The sequence below is a fragment of the Peromyscus eremicus genome, chromosome 15 (assembly GCF_949786415.1).
Source record: "Peromyscus eremicus chromosome 15, PerEre_H2_v1, whole genome shotgun sequence".
Taxonomy (NCBI): domain Eukaryota; kingdom Metazoa; phylum Chordata; class Mammalia; order Rodentia; family Cricetidae; genus Peromyscus; species Peromyscus eremicus.
Window position 1 is genome coordinate 24,760,963 of NC_081431.1, and position 26,530 is coordinate 24,787,492.

Below are 26,530 nucleotides of genomic sequence, written 5' to 3' on the forward strand. Positions count from 1 at the left end.
ATAAAATAAAAGATTTTTTATAGACTCATGTTGATAGTAATTAAGAATTAAAGAATGGATAAACTCAACTTTCCATACCAAAGAAAGAGAAAGCCTGACAATGGGGGCACACGCCTTTAGTTCCAGCACTCGGGAGGCAGAGGCGGGCAGGTGTCTGTGAGTTCGAGGCCAGCCTGGGCTACAGAGTGAGTCCCAGCACAACCAGAGCTGCTACACAGTGAAACCCTGTCTTGAAAAGAAGGAAAGAAAGAAAGAAAGAAAGAAAGAAAGAAAGAAAGAAAGAAAGAAAGAAAGGAAGGAAAGAAAGAAAGAGGAGAGAGAGAAAAGAAAGAAGAGAGACATCTTCCTGTTGTGATCACTAGAGACTGGAGTGATGAGTTGGAGAATATACCACCTTCCCCTTGGGCCATCACGCAGGATGGACTCTTAGGCTACAGGACAGCTCTAGAAATGCAGCCTTCTTTCTTACACTTGGCTAGAACTGTTCTCCTCAAACCCCCAGCCACTGGGCTAAGTTCTGCGATTTGGCGTCATACTCAGAGAGCCACATCCTCCACAGAACAGCATGTAATGGCTATTAATAATATATTATGATTATATAATTTAAATAGAATTATATTAATAATATTAATAATGGGCATTACTCTTCCAGTGAAACATGCTCAAAGTTTCCAGTTTGTTCATCCTGTGACTTATTCAACATCTTTCAAAAATATCAGGGGTTCACAGCATGAGGTCAACATCAGGCACGAAGCACGGCCTTAGTTGTCTCACAGATGCACCAAAAGTCACTGGGATCAAACATCACTCAAACTCTCGATAAGGGGAAAGAAGAGGAAATTGCTTCTAGGAAGTGGCATGTGCCTATAATCCTAACACTTGGGAGGCCGAGACAGGAGGATTTCCATGAGTTCAAATTCCGCTTGGGCTACAGAGTAAGACTGGATTTTGAAATCTACAAAACTGTCAAATCTGGACCATCAAAAATGAGTGATCATATCTTTATAGCCCTATCCGTTCATCCAAATATGTATATGTACACACACACACACACACACACACACACACACACACACACACATATACATATATATTTCCTAGGCAAGGATTACTGCAGGCTCTGGAGACTGAAACATGCTTGTTGGTACCATAGAATGAAAGACCAGGAACTAAATCTCAGGGAACAGACTTGCTTCTTGCATCTTCTACTGAAGATGCCTGCAGGATTTCTCCCCTTAGCTCTCTGAGCATGGCTGCCATTTTGGCTCCCTCTCTACTTGATAGTAGTGAAGGGATTACTGGAACCCAATTCACAGTTATGTACATTCGGGGACTCTAGTGACAAAATCAGATTGTTTTATCTGGAAGTCTGGTGTTCCTTTCTTCAAAATAGACCACTACAGTTTGAAAATAAAAGGCACAGAATGAGTACACTCTGCACTAACTGGATTGCCTATTTATTATTTTTGAGAAGGGATCTTGCTGTGTGTCAGGTCCCAAAGAAACCTGGGGAAAGTCTCACTCAGTATCTGTGGCTCCTCCCAGCCCTTCTCACCCCGCCCCTACCCTAACCGTCTGCAGCCCAGGGGCTTCCTTTCTCCCAGCTTCTCTTCCTGGGTAAACTGAGTCATGTGGCTATGGGCTCTCTCAGTTCCTGGTTCCTCCTTTGGCCTCTGAGCATCTTGGTTCCCATGTGCTCTCTTTGTTTCCTCTCTCTTCTCTTCCTCTATTGCTCCCTTACCTTCCTTCTACCCCCTCCCCCATGGTCCATCAGTCTGCTGACCTGGTTCAGCCTGGACTCTTTCAGATGCCTCTGGCTGTTGTCTCCCTCATATCTACAATAAAGCCTTCTCCTTAACCATCACCTTGGAGCAGTTATGTGCTCATTCTCATTCACTGGGCAGCCCAGGCTGACCTCCAATTCTCCACCACGCCCCCCCCCCCAAGTGGCTAGGATTTCAGATGTATACCACCACACTTGGCTTCTAACCAGGCCTTAGTTCATTTTATTTATTTATTTATTTATTTAATATATGCTGGTGATTGAACCAAGGCCTTGCACATATTAAGCAAGTGTTCTACTGCTGAGCTACATGTCCAGCTTGGTTTAACATTTTTGAACTAGCAGAAAAATTCAAGAGGCCTTTTAAAGTTAACTCATCCAATCCTTCAGAAAAAAAAATGCTTTCAGTCCATAATTCCTATGTGCAGGTAGGGCATATCTCTGTGCACCATGTTTCCACATCTATGCTCTGATGGCACTTAGAAAGTAGGCAGGAATAGAAACACCCATGTGAGAACATCTTTAAAATAGCCGCACATTGGTACACATGCACAATGGAATTAGAACAATGAACTTATAGCATTTACACACAAAAAATGGACAGTCCTGAAGGTCATTATGTTAAGTGAAATTTATCAGATTCAGAAGGGGACAAACCACATTTTTCTCATATGTAAAATCAAGATTTAAATGTGTATATATATATATACACACACACACACACACATATGGAGGGCATGAAAGTTCAGAAATCGGACAATGAGACGGGAGCAAGAACAGAGAAGGCAATGGAATATGGGCAGAAGGGGTTCTCTTTGGAGACAGGAGGGCCCCAGCAAGGAAGGAAGGATGGGACAGTACAAAGGAAGGTCAAGAAAGAAGAAAGTATTGGCCACATATGATCACTTGTGCCTGTAATCCCAGCACTGAGGAGGTTTGAGTTTGAGGCTGGCTTGAGGATAGACTGAGAATCTGTCTCAGAAAAAAAAAAAGGAGAGAGAGAGAAACAACAACAAACAAAAACCCCAGAGTATAATGATTCATAGGTACAAAAAGATTGAAATGAAACCCATTTCTCTGTATGCTAACCAAAAAAAATAATAAAATAAATATTTTTATCATGTTTATCAGAAGGCAGAGCTGGTAAAGTGATTGCTGCATATATAGAATTAGAAAAAACTGTAGCCATAGGAATGTCTGGCAGAAAGTCAACCTTCAAAAGAAGAGCTGGACTAGCCCAAACTGAAGGGAAAGGGCACATGGGTCCCTGATGATGAGTCACAGCCCTCATCAGGACCAAGACCTGCACAGATGGAGGACATGTTTGCTTCTTCAGTATCCTTAGACCTTGATTCCTCTGTTCAGACCCCAGCTCCACCTGGGACAACCAGGCTCAAGAGAGGGTCCAGGTTAGTGTGTATCAACCACTCAACCACACTAGAGAGGGTGTGTTGTCCAAAGTCACAGACTGCCGAGTATTCTCTCCTCTCTATGAAGCTGTCCTTGCCATTGTCCTTAGATGCCATCAACTGGGGTCCAGTGGCGGTGCCTCTGACCAGCCAGAAGACTGGATTCTGGCCGTCTAGTTCCAAGACAGGAGAGTGACAGGTGAGTGGTGGCTTTGTAGCTTCTTGTGAGAGTGCCAGAAGGCAGGCATGCAGAAAGTGACTTCTCCAAGGTCGCAGTAGAGAAGACCTCACTACCCGGATCAGGAGGGTCTCAGAGGTCTGCTAGAAACTGGCGATTTAGATGGACAGAGAGCCCAGCCATCTCTCCTCTAGCTTGTTTTGTCCCATGTCCTTGTCCTCAAGGTAAGATATCCACATAGTCCTTGTCAGTGTTCTCTGGGGGAAAGCAAAGGACAGCCATGAGATGCCGCACCCAGAAGTCCCACCAGCCAGCCCGACTCAAGGGAACACCAGGCACAAAGCAGTGCCAATGCCACATCAAAGAGACGTCTTCCAAGGCTAGAGTGACACAGGAACTTTCTTGGCCAAATAGGTTTTTTTGTTTTGATAAGTAGAGCCTTAGTCTCTAGTACACAATGTCTGCCTTCACCAATGGCAATCCCATGCCTTCCTCAGAGTAGCTCTTGTTCTAAGGAGGCAAGAGGAAGGGAAGGAAGAACTCAGGCAATGGGAAGGCATTTTCCCTTTGGTAGCTAAGTACCTGGAGCACACTCTACCGCGTCTGACCATGCTTGGAAAATTGGTATGGTCAGACCCATGCCCAGTTCTTGGGAAAGACCTCTCCCAAGCCCTTTCTCTTCTAGGGATTTGGTAGCATTTTATTACAGCTTAGACAACACTATTACCACCCCAGGCACCCCCAGCAACTCATCTTGGTTTGCACAAGCATCTGACTTGGACACATTTGTGCTTTCTTCCCCTTAACACGTTGTGTGTAAGTGTATTTGCATGCTTGTATGCATGTATGCAGGTGCATGTGCACATGGGTGCCTGTGTGTGTGGCCAGAGGTTAGCCTTACGTGTTGTTCTTCAGGTTCTATCTACCTTCTTAGGGTCTTCCTCTGGCTTGGGGCTCACCAGATTCGATGGTCAGGGAGCCCCATGGATCTACCTGTCTCTGCCTCTTCAGCATTGGGATTACAAGCACGTGCCACCATGTCCAGATTTTCAAAATCATCCTTTCTAGGAATCTAACTCAGGGCCTCCCACAAGCAAGGCAAACACTTTACCAACTGGGCTATTTCTTGAGCGTTTTTATACTTCCTAATTCTGTAAGTTTGGGTGGAAAAGAGCAGTGGGTCTATACCTGTGGCTGGACCTACAGAAAATGATCAGATTGTAATGGCCACACAATCCCCTGAACGGTGATGAATGGGCATAAACAACAGTAGGGGACAGGTTTTATCTTAATCATTAAAATCCCACTCTTCATCTTTGTAGAGAAATGGGAAGCTCACCATGGAAGCTTAAAGGGCGACTTTGCTCAGACAGAATAGCATGGATATGGATGCTTCTGGGCTCCCTGAGAACTCGTGCGCTCTCAACCTTTCCCCTAGTTAGCCGATCTGCTGTCATCACCATGGCCACCCACAGACAGCTGCAATCCCTCTCACACAGAATAAAACCACAGATTTCATCATGAGAAGCTGGGTGGGACCATAAACGTCTCTGAGTGTCTGTGTGCGTCTGTGTTTAACTCAAAATTCACCACAATGGTCAGATACTAGGTTCTCTCAAAGTACTCTGCAATGGGCAGATGATGAAGGTGAGGGTAAGCTCGTGACGTGATCTGAGAGTTCTGTGAATAGACTTTCCTCACACATACTGACACCCATGCGTCTCAATGGCTTCATACCTTTAGGGATATATATGAAATAATTTGTCCCTGATCATTTCATAAATGAATGCTTGCCAAAGATGGAGCAAAGCGTAACAGGATAAGCCTTGGTGGGTGATTTGACATGATTGTTTTTTTCCAGTGAAAACCTGTTCCTATGTGCATTTATTCCCGTGAGTGGACTGCACGTGGTCACAGAATGAACTCCAAGTCAGCTTTTCACTCAGGACCTTTCCTCTCCTTCCTGACTGTCCTAGAACAGGCAGCTCTATGTCTTGGCCACACGCAGGGGCTAGAAGATGCTGTGTCTCGGTACAAGAGAAATTGCACCTATCGGGATGAAGCTCTTTAGAGTAATGACCTAGAACAAGTCCTCCATCGCCACTCTGCAGAGTAGACCCCGGGTGGATGTCGGATTCAGGGTCCCTTCTGACCCTTTGTCGGGGCTCTTACCGTAAACATTCGGCTCTGACTTCACTCCTCTCCCTCTCTGGCAGAAGCTGCTTCTCATTATTGGGTTTGAAAGGTGAACCACCAGTCCTTGGCCTGGCTTTTCATATTTGGAGACTAATTCTTCTAGGTTTGGAAAGATCTGTCTTGGAACACCTTCCGCCGTCTGCAAAGACATTAAAAATGGTCACTCTTCATTGCGCAACTGTGGGCAAAAACCGCGACACTTCTTGCAACAGTGGTTTTTTAGGGCTGCTTCTGAGAGTCGAGGAGCGGAAAGTACGAGGCTAGCCGCTCAGGCCCCGTGTTCTCACCCACCGCCTGTCGCCTGTCAGTAGAGGTTCCTCATTCTGAAGAGGAACCTCGTGCCCCAGCTACTCTTTTTAAAGGGGACTTCTACTTTAAAGATCCTCAGTCACTGTATTAAGTGAGCCCCAACTGTGGCAATTTCTCTGGGGTGGTTCTTACTGTAGCTCCGCTGGGGTTCCCTGTCGGACTGTGGCGTGCTGACGGCCTTCGCTGAGTTAGGGGACTCATGAGAGAAAATGCAAAATAATTGAACTGTAAGATGCGTGTGGACGCTCCACAGGATGCAGATAAGAGAAACAAGTCCCAGTTTATACTGAGAGAAGGATGTCAAGGTGGCTTAGTGAAATCGGGGACTTGTTTTCCAGTTAGCAACTAGAAAGAAAAGAAAAATCGTCTTTTCTGATAGGACTTTACAGAAGGAATTTGAAAACCAAGAGTTTTCTTCCCCTGCTCTTTTGAATGTGGTTTTCTTGGTCATCACCATAGTGGTCCCATAGCCCCGGCATCGGCCAATAGATATGGCTGGAAGGTGGTTTTTTGAATTGCACACTTAACCTACAGAGTAGAGACGTGAGTGCTTCGGTGTGCATTTCCTTAACGGGGTCGCTTCAGCTCGAAGCATCACCTGCTGCAGGGTTGTAAATGCAAAGCCTTCCTCGGCCAAATGCTTCTCTGGATCTGAGTTATGTGCCATATGGAGAGCTCCCCGTTTTGTTCATAGAAATGAACGAGAAGGACAAATCAGGTTCTGGGGGACTATCCAGAATTCCCCAATGTATACAAGAAAAAAGGAAACACGGGTTTCAAAAGGGTCTGCTTTAGAGAAGGCATTTTATTTCGAGGTAACTTCAGACAGACACAGACAAAGTGGAAAAATAGTAAAAGTAAAATTCCCATAAATTCTCCATGTATGTTCTATATAATATTTTATTTGTTTGCTTTCTTATTCGCTCTAAAATGTGTAAGCTTATATATATTTATATATACATATGTATAGATATGTATTTTGTTCTATTTTTGAAACAAGGTTTCAAGTAGCCCAAGCTGGCCTCAAGTGCACTATATAGGTGAGAATGACCTTGAACTTCTGAACTTCCTGCTTCTACCTCTTAAGTGCTAGGATTATGGGCATGAGCCACCATAACCAGTTTACATATGTATATCTTTTTTAAAAATTGTTTTCAGTATTCAGTATTGGTATCAATAGCCAGTTTGGTGTGATTTTCCCTGCGGAGGACCATTTCTCCCACTCACCATCTTTTAGTTGCCTGTATTTCTTTATGTAGGATGGAGGCCTCATGAGCTTTCCTCTGTCCACATTGCCATGTCTGTTGGTGTCAGACATGTTCAAGTCATGCTTAGGCAGCTATGTTAGTGAAAGCTTATGGGTACAAGTGACATTATACAGTCTGAGTAGGTTATATTTATGTATTTAGGGGTGTGTGTGTGTGTGTGTGTGTGTAAGAGGGCCTGAAGGGAGGAAAGGGCAGGGACCATGATACAATTATATTATAGCCTCAAAGAAATATTCAAAAACATTTGAGGAGCTAAGTTGAAGGCATGATATTTCTTTAATTCTAAGTCCTTCAGTAGCCCAAAAGGCAAAGACATTGCACAATCATGTTATAATGACTAAAATGAGAAAATTAACTTTCATGAAGTACTAGTTACTAATCTTGTTTGAATTTTTTTTTCTTGTTTGAATTTTGAAACTAATTCAAATTTTACCAATTGCCTCAAGGATGTCCTCCACAGCAAAAGGAAAAAATAGATGCTTTAGTATTTTAGGGATCGTTGTAGGTTCTAATCTCTTTCGGATATTCACAGTTACGTGAGCATATTGAAGATGTTTTTCAGAATGTATTTTAAGATCTTATGTTGGTAATTAAGAATTCCATTACATTTGTTATACTTAGTTCTTAAAGAGTATAACTAAATTCAAAAGAAGCAAAGAGATTTCTCTGTTGAGTGCACAGGAAACTAGAAAAACTAAAGGAGTCCCTGAAACTTCCAGCTATTTAATGGCTCCTGTTCTGTTTTCCGGCAGCTGTGGACATGCTTGGCTTTGGACCCTTGGAGCTTCCACCCATCCGCCCTTCCCACTCCCATCCTCAGATGTTAGTATCACAACAGTTTTCAGTGGAGTCCAGGTCCACGTGTTTGACCTTCACAGATGTGTTTGACCTTCACAGGCACGGGCTTGGCTGTCTCCGGAGTCTGGAGGAACAGCCGGGGTTACTGAACCGTGGAGCTCAACTCCAATACTGGCCTCTGTCTCTCAGAGAAAAGTCAAGCTCACTGCTCACCAAACTTGAGGTGGCACTCCTGTTTTTGAAATCCTCCATGTGGTCACATCAAAGATTCAGGAGATGATCCCAGCTTTTCCCTAATTCCCACACTGGTTGTGTGACAGTCCTTATGTACTCTTACCTGTATCTTGTAATATCCATGTTTCTCTCTGAAGATTCGGTAGGTGTAGACAAACTTTTTAAACCTATGGGAAAATGACTCTGTGAATCATAATGTTCTTATATACAAAACTCCATAGTGGCTGTCTTTATAGCTTAGACACAATGTGTTTTTCAGTCTTAGATCCCAAGAGAAACTGACCATTACCAGACTCTTTCATCTCAATTTGAAAGAAAAAGGAGTTTTGAAGCACAGAACCTCTTGGAGATGATGGAGTGTGAACTTTAGCAGAGAGGATGAGGGGAAAGAATTGAAGGTCCTTGCTTACAACTTGATCTTTGTCAGGAAGTACAACTATTTCATAACCAGAATTCCACACAACGTGTTCTTCTATCATATCTCATCTCTTTCTCTCCCTCACTGAGTCCACAATTCCTTGACCCATGGACTTTCCAGTCCATCAATTTCTCCTCTTCACTGTTTTCACTTACACACTTTCAACTCCTTCCTTGACTGTTCTGGTTAATTTTTTTGTCACCTGAACACAAACTAGGGTCATCTGAAAAGAGGAAACCTCAACTGAGAAAATGCTTTTATCAGATTGGCCTGTATGAAAGTCTGGGGGCCTTTTCTTGGTTCATGATCAATGTAGGGGGGCAGACCCACTACGAGCTGTGCCATCTGGGCAGATCCTATCAAGTATAAAAAAGACAGCTGAAGTTGGTTTAAAAACACAAAGGAGAAACATTATTATTCCTTTTGTGACGACAAAAGAAACTCACTTAGGATAGTCATTCATCTTGGTGCTGACTGGTTTGTCTCTCTATGGCAAGTCCCTGGAAGAAAAGTTCCCAGTAACACTGACACAGTGACCCTTACCTCAAAACGTTTAGCCTCAGTGACCATCTTGTTCTGGTGTGACTAACTGATTTTTTGGCTTCTATAACCTGCTTGTACAGAACTCAAGGCCTTCTTGCGGTTTCACCTTTAAAACCCTCCCCTCACTCCCCTTCTCATGGCAGTCTCAAGTTTGGTTCAGAAATTGTTATCCTGCTAGCCGTTTTAATGAATGGAACTAATTATAATCCAGATCAAGCCTGTGGTCTTTTCCCAGGAGTCTCGAACTCCATAACATTTTTATTTCTCTGACTTATGCTGATATATATTTTATAAAAATTCTTTAAAGTTCCAAGGGTGTATTCTTTTATTACAAGAATGATTTTGTCTCAATATTTAAAATAGTATTACAAAGTAACTTCTTCTAGTATTTACCACTGTAGGAGAAGGTCATTTCACTGTGATTCCCGAGAGGGGGGAAGGTAGGCTATTCATCACACACACACACACACACACACACACACACACACACACACACTCATCTCTAATAACCATTGTTTTTCCATATCCCATGTGAATTCACTGCTCTATGCATGAATATATCAGATGTTGTGGTTAAAAAAAAAAGGTAGCTGAACATGAGCCTAAGGAGCAAGTCAGTAAGCAGCTTTCTTCCATGGTTCCTGCCTCTGCTCCTGCTTGGGTTCACGCCCTGAATTCCCTCAATGATGGACTGAGATCTGGACATGTAAGCCAAATAAACTATTTTCTCCCAAAGTTGCTTTTGGTCATGGTATTTGTCACTGCAGTAGAAAACAAACTAATACATTTATCCTGCTTAGATTACTTACCCATCATTATCATCATTTCCTCTAATACTCAGGTGATCTACATATGTATGTATGTATGTATATATGTGTATGTATGTATGATTTATGTGAATGTTAAGGAAGTATAGCCTAATTCAATGGTTTGATTTACAAACTTCAATTTTATGATTTCTTTGGTTTATGTAGTATGAAAATAATATGTGTCAGTAGAAATTACAGTTCAGATCTTGAGATTTTAATCAATACGCTATTTCCATCTTGTACCAGGCTTTTTCTTTTGGGCCACCAACCAGCTTCCAAATCATGACACAGAGACTTCTTATTAGTTACGAATGCTTGGCCTTATCTTGTGCTTGTCCCACTAGCTCTTATAACGTAACCTGTTTCTCTTCAACTATGTTTTTGTCTCAGGGCTTTTTAACCTTCGTTTCCTTCTGTATGTCTTACTCTCACTGCTTCTTGTGTCTGGCTGACTGGCAGCTGTCTGGCTTCTGGCCCTGGGCATGTCTCTCTCTTTCTCCCTCTTCTCCTCTCCTCTCTTTTCTCCTTGAGCCTAGAGTTCTCCTCCTATTTATTCTCTCTGCCCGCCAGCCCCGCCTATCCCTCTCCTGCCTAGCTATTGGCTGTTCAGCTTTTTATTAGACCAATCAGGTGCCTTAGGCAGGCAAGGTGAAACAAATGCAACACATCTTTACATAATTAAACAAATGCAGCACAAACAAATGTAACACACCTTTACACAATTAAAATGATATTCCACCGCATAAACAAATGTAACACATCTTTACCTAGTTAAAATAATATTTTACAACATTTTCCCCTTTTTGTCTAAATAAAAAGGTAAGATAACTTTAACATAGTAACACTATATACAATGAGAACAATTATCAAGTAAGAATTACATTTACAATATCCAGTCCATTTGTATTTGGCAAATCCAGAAAAAAATACTCCATTATTTATCCTATCTTGGTGAGTCCAAAGTTTTGTAGCTAATTTACCTTCTATCATAACTATGGAAAACTGTAATTATAACTATCTAGTCTTCAACTCCATCAAAGACTCCAGAAGGATATAACATTACCTGAATAAACAGGAAGGGCAGTGTAAGTCACTTCCAAAACTATAGAAATGACAGTCATCTGGCTGCCTGGACAGTCACCAAAGTTTCCTCTATAATATTGGGACATTCATCTTCAGTCTATAGGCCTAGACTATCTGGCAGACTCTTCTATGAAGCAGGAATTTTAAAGGACTGTCCCACCTAGTCTTGGCAAAGTTCAGCAGTCACTTTCCTGTGTGTCCTGCAGAGTGTCTGGCAGACTTTTCTATGAAGCAGGAATTTTGAAGGACTGTCCTGCCTTATTTTGGTGAAGTTCAGCAGTCTTTTTCCTTTGTGTCTTCCTTGTCCAGTTTGCACAGCATACTGTCAGCAGTCAAGGCAAAACATTGGGCAGATTTGTCTCACTCATGAAAAGCCTTAGGTTATTAAACATCTTAAATGCCATATTTTGTAGGCCTTTGACGTGTTTGACAATCACCTATCTATCTAAAATATATCTTTGTATGATCTTGAAAACATACCTAACATGATTATAAGTTTGATTATAGATGACAAATAATCTGCATTTCTTAATACATTACCTCTGGAGATCAGAGGTAATAGCAAGCCATTAACACAAAAGTCAGGCAGTGGTAGCACACACCCTTCTTCCAATCACGTGGCAGGCAGGATCTCTGTGTGTTCAAGGACACACTAGGGAACAGCCAAGCTGGTGACCCACGCCTTTAATTCCAGTACCAACCATAGAGACCTGGAGGTCTGTACAGACAGGCAGTGACAAGGAAGTGAGGTAGCTGGGCTAAGAGCCAATGAGAGGGCAGAACAGCAAGGCAATAAAGGCACAGGTTAGACAGGAAGCAGCCCCTTTTTGGTAGCTGCAGAGCTGGAGAGGTGAGGTTGGTGGCTAACACTATTTCCCTGATCGCTAAGGCTTTCACCCCTATATTTGGCCCTGCGTTTCTTATTTAATAAGACCGTTTAGAAATTCATCTACAAGCTTCACTCAAACTCTTGTTTGTTTGTTTGTTTGTTTGTTTGTTTGTTTGTTTGTTTGTTTGAAGACAGGGTCTCTCTGTCCTGGAACTTGCTCTGTAGACCAGGCTGGCCTAGAACTCCGAGATCCACCTGCCTATGCCTCCTGCCTGACTCACTCAAATTGTTAATGGTTCCGGGGAATCAATTATTTTCCTGTGTTCCTCAGACATAATTCTCTTTCTTGTCCTTTCTTCTTAAACCCATTCTCTCCCTTTTTTTAAAAAAAATTTATGTGTATGTGTGTTTTGCTTGTGTGTATGTTTGTGCACCACATGCCTGTCTGGTGCCTAAGGTGCCCAGTGCTCTCAATTGTTGAGTGGAGGGAGAAAGACTCTTTTTTAAGGTGAAAGACTTTATAGGTTTTACTTTCCAATTACGTTTTATTTTTGTCAGAGTAATACATGCATGCAGTTTAAAAGGTCAAGTGTAAAATTCATTACCAAATGCTGCAAATGTCCCTGTCTAGTTTTCCATCCTCATCATTGGGTACTGCACTTCGGCCAGTCCTTCCTGTCTCTCTTAGTTTCTTTTTGTGCTTGCTTTGTTTCAAAATCACGTACAAAGACTTCTGTTAACGGCCTTCTTCTTTTTAAGTGTTATCTAGTATGTTTTGTTTTGTAAATGAGGGTTTATCTTTTGTGTACTTCTGCCTCTTCTTCCTATCTCTGATCTCTCTTCTCGGCAATCACATAATTTTTAGGTAAATTAATATTAAGTGTTAGCATTACCATGACATTATACATACTGTTTACAGTCTACCTAGACAATGTACCGTGATATTTGTTTCCCTGTGGAACAACATTCTGCTTTCCTTAGAGTAGAGGGAGAGTCCTACTCTCTCCTGATTGTTCCCATTGTCTCAGTGAAGTAATTAATCACCAGTGAGAAATGGGAGAAGACGGGAGCACTCAGGGGAGAACCCTAGCCTTCTAACACGTGCTCACCAGTGTCCCTTCCCAGATAGTGCCACACCCATCACTGCCAAGCTTGTATCACTGCCAGGCTTGCACACATCAAAGCCTGCAACTCAAATACTCTGCCATCATCACTGTAGACAAAGCTGTGTATTTAGCTCTTCAAAGCAAGTTCGTATTTTCCCTTTTCAAGGACACAGCTCCAGTCATTCTCTGACATCACTACTCAAGAGCCTGTGTGGTCCTTTTATAAACTGTGAGTCAGATCATGTCATTCCTCCGCACACACACAGAGTCTAAGCTTAGAATAGTCAGGCCAATTTTAGAGAAGTGGAAGTTTGGAGTGTATGTGTCTGGAGGAAGGTCCTGTCTCCACAGGTCTAAGGCTTCTTACAAAGCCGATGAGGAGCTGGTTCCAAAGAGAAAGGTATTAACAGCACAGACTAGCTCAGGTGTACCCCTATGCACTAGTGTGTGTATGTGTGTGTGTGTGTGTGTGTGTGTGAATGTGCGCGTGCACATGTGTGAGATGGCTTGATAGACAGCTCTGCCATAGCAGATTAGTGAGGGAAGGGACCACGAGCAGCATCATTTCCATGTGGAAACACATAAACTTGGATCTCTGCTCCATACTCTAACAACTCCATTTTGGGAAAAAAAAATTAAACTTTGGAGAAATAACTACAAATGAACATCTTAATAACCTCAAAGTAAAAAAGACTTTTTTTTTCAATTGTAAAAATTTCAAGCTACAAAACAGAGTAATGTGTTTGTTTGTTTAATTAAAGCTTCTATTTATCAAAATACACTGTTAACAAGGTGAAAATGTCCAGAGACTGGGAGAAGTCAATCACAGCACTAATGTATAATGAGGATACTAAGACAAAAGAAGTGTCAGTAAGCACAGGAAGGACAGTTCATTTCGCTACGGACTAGAGCAGTGCATAGTAAGCAACAGAGATGTCTCATCTCACACGAGACTGGCAGAGCTGGAAGAATTTACCAATTACTGCAGGGTATGATGTCTTTGAGAACAATCTGATAAAATTTAGTAAAATTAGAAAATGTGTATTCTATGAGATAGCAATATTGAAACAAAGCAGATAATGCCAACATTTTATCATTTATTAAAAAGTAAAGATTTAGAGAAACCCTGTCTTGAAAAAAATCAAAACCTAAACAAAACAAACCCCCCAAAAAAGTAAAGATTGGTGGTCCTACACATTTAGTTCATTTAAAATACTTAACAGGGCAAGGCGTGGTGGCACGTGCCTTTAATCCCAGCACTCAGGAGGCAGAGGCAGGAGGATCTCTGTGAGTTCGAGGCCAGCCTGGTCTACAAAGTGAGTTCCAGGACAGCCAGGACTGTTACACAGAGAAAATCTGTCTTGGAAAAAAAAAAACTTAAAAGAGGGCTTAAAAGGGAGAGATGGCTCAACAGTTAAGAGCAGGTGATGCCCTTACAGAGGACCCGGGTTCAGTTCCCAGCACACAATATAACTCACAATCATGTGTTGTTCAGGTTCAGGGGATCTGATCTTTTCTGTTCTCTGTGGGCACCAGGCACATTCCTGGTGCACATATACACACACACGTGCAGACAAAAACTCAAACACTAAAAAAAAAATAGTGCACCTTTAAGGTAAAATAAAATATTAAAAATTCATGAACATAAAGCCAAGTGAAAGCATACAGTAATAAATTACATAATTATTTCTCCCGTGATTAAATTAAATTATCACAATAACTACAAAATAGGAACAGGAAGACGGCTCCATGGTTAAAGCACTTGCCACGCAAGTGTGAGGACTGGAGTTCGGATCCCCAGAAACCCATGAAACGCCGAGTGGTTATGGCTGACTTCCTGTCTTGTCGGCCTCCGAAGGTACACCCAGGAGATCCCCAGAGCCAGCTGGCTGGAAGTGAAGGGCTCTAACAAGCCCAAACATGGTGCTGGCAGGCTGCCCTTCCCATCTGCTGTCTTGTGCTAAGCCCCTGGATTCCCTTATTTGGCCACTTCCCCATTCCTGAGACTGACCACCCAGGTCCAGCTACCGACATTCCTTATTTGGCTACACGGACCAACACAGTCAATGAGAACTTACCAACTTACCCTGGCACGGCTTCCCCTTTTTTCTCCTGCTGAGCTACTTGTTTCTGTTTCTGCCTGATTCAGATTCCACCACCTTGTCTATCTCTCTCTCTTGCTTAACCAAGGATCTCTTGGTGTTGGAAACAGGGGTCCGGGTGTGATCTGCACCCAACAGTGCAGCAGTCCCTTCATTAAAATTAGCTTTATCTGTCAGCTCTGGGTTCAACTGAGAGAATCCACCTCTGAGAATAAGGTGAAAGAGCAATTCCTGAGGATTCCCTACACCAACCTCAGGCTTCCATGTGCTTCATAAATGTCTACACATCCCGCCCCCTCAACACACACACACACACACACACACACACACACACACACACACACAGAGAGAGAGAGAGAGACAGAGAGACAGAGAGAGAGAGAGAGAGAGAGAGAGAGAGAGAACATCCTTCAAAATGATTTAAAACTCCATAAACCTAATATGTCCCTTTTAATTATGAAAAAATAAAAGAAAATGGCTTTATTCAAGTGCAAATTTTAAGACGAACACTAAGGAGGACAGAAGAAGGGATGGAAGGAGGGAAGGTCAAGGAAGGCAAGAGTGCTGAGAAGAGGGAGGAAGAGGAGGTGCATCAGTGGCTTCAATGTCCACTGAGAATTTGCCTTTGTGTGGATTTTCAACTATTGAGTAGACTGTCAGCCAGTGAAAAGGTCTTTTACCTGTCTGTGGAATGGCAATGCAAGATCCCCCCAAAACTTTCTTGCTTATTCATCTTTAATAATCCTACCACATCTTCTTCAACTTTGGGAAAACCTTCCATGAACTGAGGCATAAATCTGATTAATCTTAACAATAAAAACCTGTAGTCAAATATCGGGGTAGGAACTTGGAAGTTCAGAGAAGCAGAGCAGCCAGCTACCAGAAACTTCTAACCTCTATGAAATCTCAGACTGAATGGGGCGATCCTGTCTCTATGAATCCTCAGACTGAATGGGCTGGCAAGATCCTGTCTCCACCTGCCTTATATTCCTGTCTCCACCTCCCTAGTGCTGGGATCAAAGGCTTGAGCCTCCCAAGTGCTGGGATTAAAGGTGTGAGCCACTACTGCCTGGTCTCTATGGTTAAGTAGCAGCTAGCTCTGCCCTCTGATCTCCAGGCAAGCTTCATTTGTTAGAATACAAACAAAATATCACACAACAATGAACATATTGAATTTTACAGGGATTAATATTTTTGTATTGAAAGCAAGTTACAGAAGAAAGAAAGAAAGAAAGAAGTCACTCTGGAACCAAAGCTATTCTTGGTTCTAGTAAACTGTCAAAAGATAAGACCATTTCCAAATAACTTAGTGCCTCTTAGTACAAAGTTCAAGAATATTCGTGGAAACACTAAATGTTGACACTGAAAGGTAAAATTCACTGTGTCTGGCACCGAATCAAAAATTTCCAGGCACAAATAAATACAGGAAATAAAATCAACAATGAGAAGAAGTAAACCAGTAGTAAAAAGCTAATCAATAAAAATACACTCAGGAATGACAGGTAATAGGAGAAGACAAGGATAATAACACAATTCTATTGCAGATGTTTAAGAATCTGGAGGAAAGATGGAAATTTAAAGTGTGGATAATGGTGATACGAAAAGCAGTGAGATGCAAGTTCCTTAAGTAAAAGTCCACTGAGTCCAAAAGGAAGAATATACTAGATAGGTTTAGCAGCAGAATAAATATCACAGAAGAAAAGAAACTTTAGTACAAAGAAAATCAAAGAGAAAAAAAACATTTGGAAAGCTGGACCCTCTTGGCTTCACTTATTTTAAACTGTTTCACTGCAGCATAGGCTAGCCTTGGGAATGGTCACTTGTTGCTGAAGCATGAAGCACTATGTGTAGATCTCAACTGATTCATGTACAGTTTGTTCATGAGTATTTTGTCCCAGTCTGTGGTCAATGTCATGGAAAAATCACATTTGTAGTCAGCCTTTTAGTTTTCTTTTAACCAAGCTTCGAAATATCAGTGGAAGGAAATGGAACCTATTACAGGACCCCATGATGTCAAACAATTGTGAACTACATTTTTCCATGCCATGTCGGGAAACCCTGGAGAAGCCAAGGTAATAAATAAGCCATGTTTTGAGTCCCATCATTTAGATTAGAACGTGTGTCAGTGCAAGCTGGTGCTGTATTAATTTGTTGATGTGCATGACAAAATTCAAATGCCTGGACTTTTATGAAAGGCAAATTTTCAAATGTGTAAGTACAAAACTGTCAATTGTTCCAAATTACATTTAATCCAACAAATAGAATGCAAAATAAAAAATGAGAAATAACCTGGATGTTTGACTATATATAAATTATCATAATTCTAGTCAGCAAAATGCTACTCAGTCATGAGGGGATGATAGTGCTGGCTTTGTTGGGCCGGGGAGGTGGCCCAGTCAGTAAAGTGCTTCTGCACAAGCACGAGGTCCTCAACACCCATGTGAAAGCCGAGCATGGCGCGGTGTGCCTATAGTCGCAGCGTTGAGGAAGAGGAGACAGGAGGATCACTGAAGATGGCTGGCAAGCTAGTCTGGCCAAATCAGTAAGCTCCAGGATCAATGAATGAGAGATCCTGCCTCAAAAAATAAGATGGAGAGCAATTGAGGAAGTTACTTGACATTGACCTCTGGCCTCCACAAATACACACATATGCATGTGTATATGCATACCATCCCCACACTAACATGTAAACACACACACACACACACACACACACACACACACACACACACACACACACACAGAAAATCCGGCTAAAAATTATCATGTATAGAGAGCCATTTGTTACATATACAATTGCAATATGTCCATGGCAAAGTTTACTGATGTATGTGCTGAAAAGTGACTTCTGAATGTAGAGAGAAATGATTTCTGCTTTTGTTTTTGTTTTTATATTTGTTGATGGCTCTTTATGTTCTTTCTTTTCTCTCTTTCATTTTTGTCTCTCTCTCTCCTCACCCCTTTTTTTTCTTTTTTCTTTTCTTGCCCTTATAACAGGATCTCACACTATATTCCAGACTGATCTAAAACTCACAGAGTAGCTCAGGCTGGCCCAAAACTCATGACAATCTTCCTACCCCAACCTCCTACATATTGGGAACATGGGAAAGAATCACTATGCCTAGCTTTAAATTTTATTGTGAGAATTGTTTTAGTAGTAGTAATTGTATTTTGGTAGTATGATTGCACTCAGAGCCTTGTGCATGCTAGTGAACTACACCCAGCACTTCGGTTTTTCTAAAAGGCGTTTGCAAATGTCTTATGCACAATATAGACTGTTCAGCCTATTGCTTTTCTTTCTGAAATCTTTCCAAAAGTCTGGAAGTTGCAGCTCTGATGACAGAAAGTCATTGTCCCAATTCCCTCAATGCAGACAGCACCTGCAGCCTCTCCATGGCTACAGAAAGTCTACCTTTCCCTTGATGGATTCTTTCCACGAGTGAATCATTTTCACCCCCTAATATCTACCCTATCTGGACTCTGTAGGTTGCAAAGGTTTCAATTTCCCCACTTTCAGAAAGTCACACTACACAGCCATTTCACACTCGGAGGTTTTCTAGCTCGCATGTGTTTGGGCGGTCAGATGCGGTTTCCTGTTTGTGTGTACGGTCAAGCTGCTAAATAGGGGTTCTCTAAGGCTTTCCACCCTTTCCATTATTTCCTCCTGTCCTCCTCATCTTCTTCCTCCTTCTATTTATTTTTTTTTAGCAGGATGTTATATAGCTCAGGCTAGCCTCAACTTATTGTGTAGCCAAATCTGGCCTTGAACTGCAGATCTTCTTGCCTCTCCCTCTCAAGGGCTGAAATTGATTCCAGGCATGCATTACCATGCCTGGCTAAATGGTCCTCCCTCCCTCCCTCCCTCCCTTCCTCCCTCTCTTCCTTCCTCTTTTCCTTCCCTCCTTCCTTCCTTTTACTTTTTAGAATTTTGAGACAGGGCCTCACTCTATAGGCCAGGTTAGCAATCCAAGGTGCTAGGTTCACAAGCATGAGTCCCCACAGCTGGCCTCCTTCCTGTATCTCTAACTCCTCATACTTTCCTCGGTGGGTTCACTGACAGCTCAGAAGTCCATATAGTGCAGCAAAGAAGGGGTTTGTCTCTGGCAAGCGGGATGGCAAGATTCTGGATAGGAGGGCACAACCCAGGCTCAGGTTCCCCGCTTGGGCACTTTATAACATAGTTCTGAGGTAACTACCCTGAACGTATTTCAGTGGCCCTGGGGACATTGGTAAAGTCAAGACGTGGGATATTATATAAACAGTTGGATGGTGCATACTTGTAGTCCCAACATTTAAGAGGTGGAGACAGGTCAGTTTCTGTGATTTTGAGACCAGTCTGAGCTACATAGTGAATTCAAAGCCAGCCTGGACTTTGTGAAACCCTGTCTCGAGAGACAAAAAACTAATAACAAACAAGAGTAGTTCTTTTTTCCCCCTCCTAAAATAGGGATGACATTAGTTACTACAAGGATCTTTGCAAAGGGACATTTCCTCCAGTACTTGTCACTGTGCTCCAGGGCTTAGGCCCATGCTTGGAACCTAAAGAAACTCAGTACACGCTTGCTGAATGAGTAAAAGAAGGTTCTGTTCTGTTCATCCTCCAAGACTCAGCATCAACGTGAGACTTTCTGCTCCTAGTGGATCGGTCATTCTTTCCTATCAGCTCCCACAGTGCACCATGAGGCTCTCATCATCACAGCCATGGCATGCACCACAGGGTCCACTGACTTCTTCATTTCCTCTACTATGCTCTGGCCTGTGTTGAAGGCATCAGCTGAGGATCTAGCACAGTGCTTGGCCTATGAGAGACTTTAAATAATGGTGATAATAAGCTTTCATCAAGTCTACGATGAGGTCACTAGGGTCATTTGACTTACACTTTATGTTTGAGCACACATGACATCTCATCTGCTCTTCTGTGACATGGGTGAGGACATGAGACGTCCTTCCATGACCTGGGCAGTGAGGAGGGTGACGCTTGATATCTGAAGGTGCTCAGCAAATGTTTATTCATTTATTCCTTTCTCATTTGACTTGATTCTTTTTTAATAAGTCTAAGTGACCTTTGCTTTAGATGGATATATGAGCTGGGTTGACACACCTCAGGGAAGCTGAGAATAAATGGCAAGTTTAAAGAGAATCTCAATGCAGACCATGTGCCCTGGGATACTGGCCAAGATCTGTCCAGTCTCAAGGATGTCCCATGCATTTTTGTCTATTGCCATGTACTCCACCATAAGTAGCTCTTATCATCTCCCATCCAGAGGTGCAATGGTGTAACACTAATTTTAGTACTTTTGAGGAACCTACCTGACTCCCTTTTGAAGGCAGGAGTGATTATGCTATATTGTTAAAAATAAGTTTTTGCTTACTGTAGGAGCTGAGTTGCTCTCCGTTTCCAGGAAACTGACATTTCCTAACCCATGACTTTGACTTGTTTTTAGGAATACCCTAATCCTCCCCGACCCTCCGTGACCCTTCCCTGAACTTTTCCCAATCATGGTGACCATGGTCACCATCATCATGCTGATCACATGATGTTTTTGTGTAGTGGGTAGCTGTTCCAGATTTGACCTGGAAGTACCACCCATAGTGAGGCTTCCTGTAACTGCCAGGCCTACCTATGACCTGCCCCTGAGGTGGGACCTAGATGGGAGCCCTTAAGGCCCAAGATCTGGATATGCTGGCTTTCTTGGTGCCTTGTGATCCTGTATGCTGGATAGTAGACTGAGCAGAGTTCTCCAGAGAACACTGCTGGACTGCACTTCACCTCTCCTGGATCCTGTAACCAACCCCTTTACTGGCTTTAAGTTACCCCCAAATAAACCTCCTTTTTAACTAAATGGAGTTGCCTTAACAAATCCCCCAATAGTTTTGTTTTGTTTTCAGGTTTTGGTGGGTTTATTTTGTATTTCCTTATTGCCCTATCATCTCTCTTCTGTAGAACTACTCATGAATTTTGTCCTTAAAGGGGCCCAAAAAATGGATTCATAGCTGCTCTCTTTAACCTGGCTTAGGAGGCAGTCACTAGCCAGCTCTTGGGTACATCCCAATAAAAAAAATCAAGCTTGGTTTAAATTTAGCTCAAATTGTGGTAGTGGTCTTATTCTCCACGTTGGGATTAACACTTTCTCCTTTTCAGTTTGAAGTTCCAAGTCCCAGTACTTGCCACTCATCTGCTCAGTATGGCCCTGGTTCTGGTGAAGGCCCCCTTGGCTGTATCACATAGTGGCAGATGACATCATGCAAAGGGAGAGATCACATGGAAAGCCAGTAAACCAGAACAGGCATCAGCAGAAAGGCCAGTCTTCTTCTTCTTCTTCTTCTTCTTCTTCTTCTTCTTCTTCTTCTTCTTCTTCTCCTCCTCCTCCTCCTCCTCCTCCTCCTCCTCCTCCTCCTCCTCCTCCTTCTTCTTCTTCAACTACCCACTTAGGAAGAACTAACTCAGGGTCCCCCAAGATCTTTCCGAGGGTAATAGTTCCAATACCTATGGTCTCCCTTTGTTCTATCTCTTAACATCAATACATAGGGACCATGCCTCTGACACATGAAACCACAGATGGACACACCAAAAACAAACACACACTTGAATATCACTTTTTGCTTAAAAAGCTACGATGGACTTAATGCGCACTCTCTCTCTCTCACACCCATTTGTCTAGGCACCATTTAAAGAAACCAAGATCTCTGTGTAACAATTAGTAATGACAATCACTTTTGCCTTCTTAACTTTCTCCAAAACTCCAAGAAGTACAAGAGCCCTCTCCTCCAGTGACAGTTCTTTGTTCTCCCAGACTTCAGTCAAGCTCCTAAACATCCTAGGCCCACCTGTGCATTTCCCTACACAATTCAGCTTTATCAAAGAATCCTGCTCCAATAATATCTGAGCACCCCCAGTATCTCATTGGCTTCTTCCGTCAGCCACCATCCCTCAGATGGTATTCTAATCACAGTGGCCTTGACTCAGCTAAAATCCTGGGGTCCTTTTAGCTCGCATTTCCCTTCTCTCTGACGTTTCCTCTTAGTGCTTTTCCATGTACTGACCCCCATCCTGCTCCTTGCTAGGATTTCCTACCTGTTCACACCAAATTCAGAGTTTAGCCCACTCTCTCTCCCCGACTGAAGTCACCATTGCATCGATCACGACACCTGTCAAGAGGGCCCTTAACAAAGTCCTCCTCAATGTCTGTAACAGACGTGATAAAAGATTCGGTGTTTCTTATTTCTTCATCTAGAAAATGATAATAACGCCTGCTTGCCTCGAAAGACCACAAAAAGCATAAAAAGAAAACAAAGAAATGCTGCTTATCAAGTCCTTTACCAACCTGACAAAGTATAAAATATTAGCACTTTAAATATTGCAAGCGAATGCAGCCAAACAGCCTTTCAGGCTGAAATATTACTGAGGGCCCCTACCTTTCTCCACATCAAATAGAGACATCTCATTTTCCTTCCCCACCATCCCCATTTCTACTGTCGCGGTCTGCTCATGTGGCATCCACCACTGGAAGGGAAAGGCAGGCAGAAGAGCTGGGTAGGCACATCTTTCTAGCCTCTCCTGGCCATGCCTGGCTCTTTAGCATTGCAAAGTAGAATGAGATACAACTCCCTGAGTATATGGCTACCATCAGGGTTCAACTCATGACGACAAGGTTACTCACGAGACACAGAGGCACAGGACTCCTGGCACGGACTCGCTGTCTCTTATCAGAAAGTTGCCATCCAGCCCTCCCTTGAGAAGCAGGGTTTCACACTCTCTCTTGGTCAGTTGGCCATGGTAGTAAGGCAGATCCATGGAGGGCTAAGTTACGCTTTAGCTGCCCTGGCAACCTGAGATCAAGTCCCAGGCCAGGCTGTGGCTCTGAAGAGGGAAGTGGAGAGAGTAGAGAAAGGGAAATGTCCTTTCTTCCAGTGTTGTCCAAACAAGACGAGATTGCTCTGTGGGTTCAGTCAGCTTTACAAGACTCAGGAAACGAGAAGGGAGGGGTGACGAAGTGACCAAGACATTTCAGCCTAGGGGTGGCTGGCTTAAATATGACTCACAGAAGTGGGTGAGCGTCTTCCAGCTCAGTACTGTGTGTGGCTGCAGCAGCAACACTAGATTCAAGCCCCCTGGTCCAGGTTACAGAGTGTCTCCCCCCAGTTTTCATCCCTTCTGGCTATGTGTGCTCTCTGAGGAGCACACTACTGACCCTGCTATACTGGATACATATATTCTTCTGGGGCTTTCTCAGATAGTCCTCAGTGTTAATCGCCATCTATTCAAAAGTAAGCTTCTCTGATGAAGGTTGAGAAAAGCACTGATCTATGGATACAATAAGTCCTTTGGTGTTGGGTTAATACCATGTCCATTTAACAAAGTCATAGTAGTAAGTTCTCCCCTAGATACAAGGACCTCTCTAGCCACAGGTTCTTGACCTCAATAACAGTGTTAAGCACAAATTTCTGTTTGGGGGCATCCATCAGAGGCTTCTTTGACACAGGTTTAAACCAATAGAAAATCTTTATTAGCTAGCCAATGACTACATGACTACACTGGATGTTCAGGACCCCAGTGTAGCCCCGAGCCTTTCTTGGGGTGAACTTTTAAGCACAAAACCACATCCTGGCTTAACATACCTCAGCAAGAACAGTTAGCCTAAGTTGGGTGTTGTGGTGCATGCTTTTAATCGCAGCATTTGGGAGACAGAAGTAATTGGATCTCTATGAGTTCGAGGCCAGCCTTGTGTACAAAGTGAGTTCCAGGACAGCCAGAGTTGTTACATGAAGCAGGACCACAGAAGCCAAAAAAGCAAGCTTAGTACCTTTAGAGACTTTCCCAGATTTGTGGACTTTGATGGATTAGGTCTTAGTTTTCATTTTTTTTTTTTGACCCAGTGGTTCTCAACCTGTGGATTTTAACCCCCACAGGGGTCACATATCAGATATCCTGCATATCAGATATTTACATTATCATTCATAAAAGTAGCAAAATTACAGTTATGAATCAGCAACAAAATAATTTTATGGTTGTGGATCACCATAACACGAGGCACTGTATTTAAGAGTCACAGCATTGGGAAGGTTGAAACCACTGTTTTGGTGCTGTCTATGTGCTGAGTTTAATTTCAGGCCTGAATGGTACTTTCATCATGGCGTCAGTTCTGTTTTAAGGTCTAGTGGCTTACTAATGTCTGGGTGCCTGTTCCAATTTCAATTGGTGGAGTGGACTTCAATCCAACCAGAAGTTGGGTTGGTTACTTCTGTGACATTTGTGCTGCTCTTGCACCAGTGGTCATATCTTGCCAGCTGGTCATTACTTTCGCTCATAGGGTTTCACAACTGGGTAAGAATAATGATTACTTTTCTTCTCTCATATCGTGCACAGCACTATAAAAACTAGCCAGGAAGAATAAGGCTTCTGGGTGAGAGGCAACTTAATTTCTCCGTGTTTCGTAATTCAAGTATATGGTGTCTTCAGCTACAGGGTCTTACTATAGAGTTCTGGAGAATAACCAAAAACAATGACAATACCCCATAATATTTGAGATCTATGGGATCTGTGGTGGTTTGAAAATAATGAACCCCAATTGGGCCTAGAGGTAAGTGACTCTGTTCATACCCAGTGAGCCCTGCCCTTAGGACCCATTCCTGGGCCCCAGCCATTCCCCCAGGAACACCCACCCAACTCAGCCCCAGTTGCTGGCCAGCAGGCAGGGCTCCTGCAGGAAGGCCCCTCCCTCACCAAGAACCCCCAGCGGACCCTGCAATCTATATGCCCTGCCCCCATACCCCTCTGACAGAGACCCCAGCCACTTCCCGAGGCTTGGAAACCAACTCCCAGCTCTATTCGGGCCTAGAGAGAGAGCTCTCATTGGACAAAGAGCTGTCATTGGATCAAGAGTAACCTCAGGAGACAGGGAATCTGTCACCCCTTATTAGAGCAAGAGTGGCTTTCTGAGAAGTAAAATCTGCCACCTCTCATTGGACCAAGAGAGGCTTCCTGAAACACAAAATCTGTCAGTTCTGACTGGACCAAGAGCCCTGATAAGACCAAGAGTGGATTAGTGAGTCACAGAATCAGCTAGCTTGGGTTGACCCAAGAGAAGCTCCCTGAGACACAGAATCTGCCTGCTCCAATTAGACCAAGAGCTAAGATAGGACCCAGATGGGCCCCCTGAGACACAGACACAACAAGCACAAAGTGGACCAACAGCGACTTGCTCAGACACAGGCACCTCTTATACCTATTAGAGGAGGAGATGGGCAGACATCAAGGCAGAAGTACATACAACAACATAAAGAGCAATACAGCATCACCAGAACCTAGCCCTCCTCCAACAGCAAGACCTGAACATCACAGGGTGGAAGAAGCAGAAGAAAGCAACCTTAAGAATAGCATCATGAAGATGCTAGAGGCCTTTCAAGAAAAAATGAAAAAAGAAATTGAGGAAAAGACAAACAAAAAATTGGAAGAAATCTGTAAAGAAATAGAGAAAAAGACAAATAAAAAATTGGAAGAAATCAACAAATCCCTTAAAGAAAATCATGAAAAAGCAATTAAACAGGTGAGGGAAACAGTTCAAGACCTGAAAAGGGAAATAGAAACAATGAAGAAGACACAAACAGAGGGAATACTGGAAATAGAAAATCTGAGTAAATAAACAGGAAACACAGATGCAAGCATAACCAACAGAATACAAGAGATGGAAGAGAGAATCTTTGGTGTAGAGTGTAGAGGATACAATAGAGGAAATAGATTCATCAGTCAAAGAAAATACCAAAGCCAAAAAAGTCATAACACAAAATGTCCAAGAAATCTGGGACACCATGAAAAGACCAAACCTAAAAATAATGAGAGAGGAAGGAGAAGAATACCAACTCAAAGGCACAGAAAATATATTCAACAAGATCATAGAAGAAAACTTTCCCAACTTAAAGAAGGAAATACCTATGAAGATACAAGAAGCCTATAGAACACCAAACAGACTAGACCCCCCAAAAAAGTCTCCTTGTTACATAATAATTAAACAACTAAACCTACAGAATAAAGAAAGAATATTAAGAGCAGCAAAGAAAAAAGGCCAAGTGACTTATAAAGGCAAACCCATCAGAATAACACCCAATTTCTCAATGGAGACTTTAAAAGCCAGAAGGACCTGGATAGATGTAATACAGACACTAAGAGACCATGGATGCCAGCCTAGACTAATATACCCAGCAAAACTTTCAATCATCATAGACAGAGTGAACAAGACATTCCAAGACAAAACCAGATTTAAACAATACCTATCCACAAATTCAGCCCTACAGAAAGCACTAGAAGGAAAATTCCAACCTAAGGAAGTCAGACACACCCCATGAAAACACAGGCAATAGATAACCCCACAGCAGTAAACCCCAAAGAAGAGAAGTACACACACACTACCACCAAAAGATAACAGGAACTAACAACCACTGGTCATTAATATCCCTTAATATCAATG

At 42.7% G+C, this 26,530-nt stretch overlaps 1 protein-coding gene across 1 annotated transcript; it reads right to left on the reverse strand.

The window, feature by feature from the left end:
* Nucleotides 1-2,520: 2,520 nt before the first annotated feature.
* On the reverse strand, nucleotides 2,521-22,976 carry Sh2d1b (SH2 domain containing 1B). The gene is made up of 4 exons (XM_059280948.1): nucleotides 22,727-22,976; nucleotides 8,279-8,342; nucleotides 5,543-5,705; nucleotides 2,521-3,627 (listed from the first exon to the last, which is right to left on the reverse strand). Exons 1-4 carry the CDS (start codon nucleotides 22,858-22,860, stop codon nucleotides 3,590-3,592), a joined length of 399 nt encoding a protein of 132 aa, XP_059136931.1. The 5' UTR covers nucleotides 22,861-22,976; the 3' UTR covers nucleotides 2,521-3,589.
* Nucleotides 22,977-26,530: the final 3,554 nt, after the last annotated feature.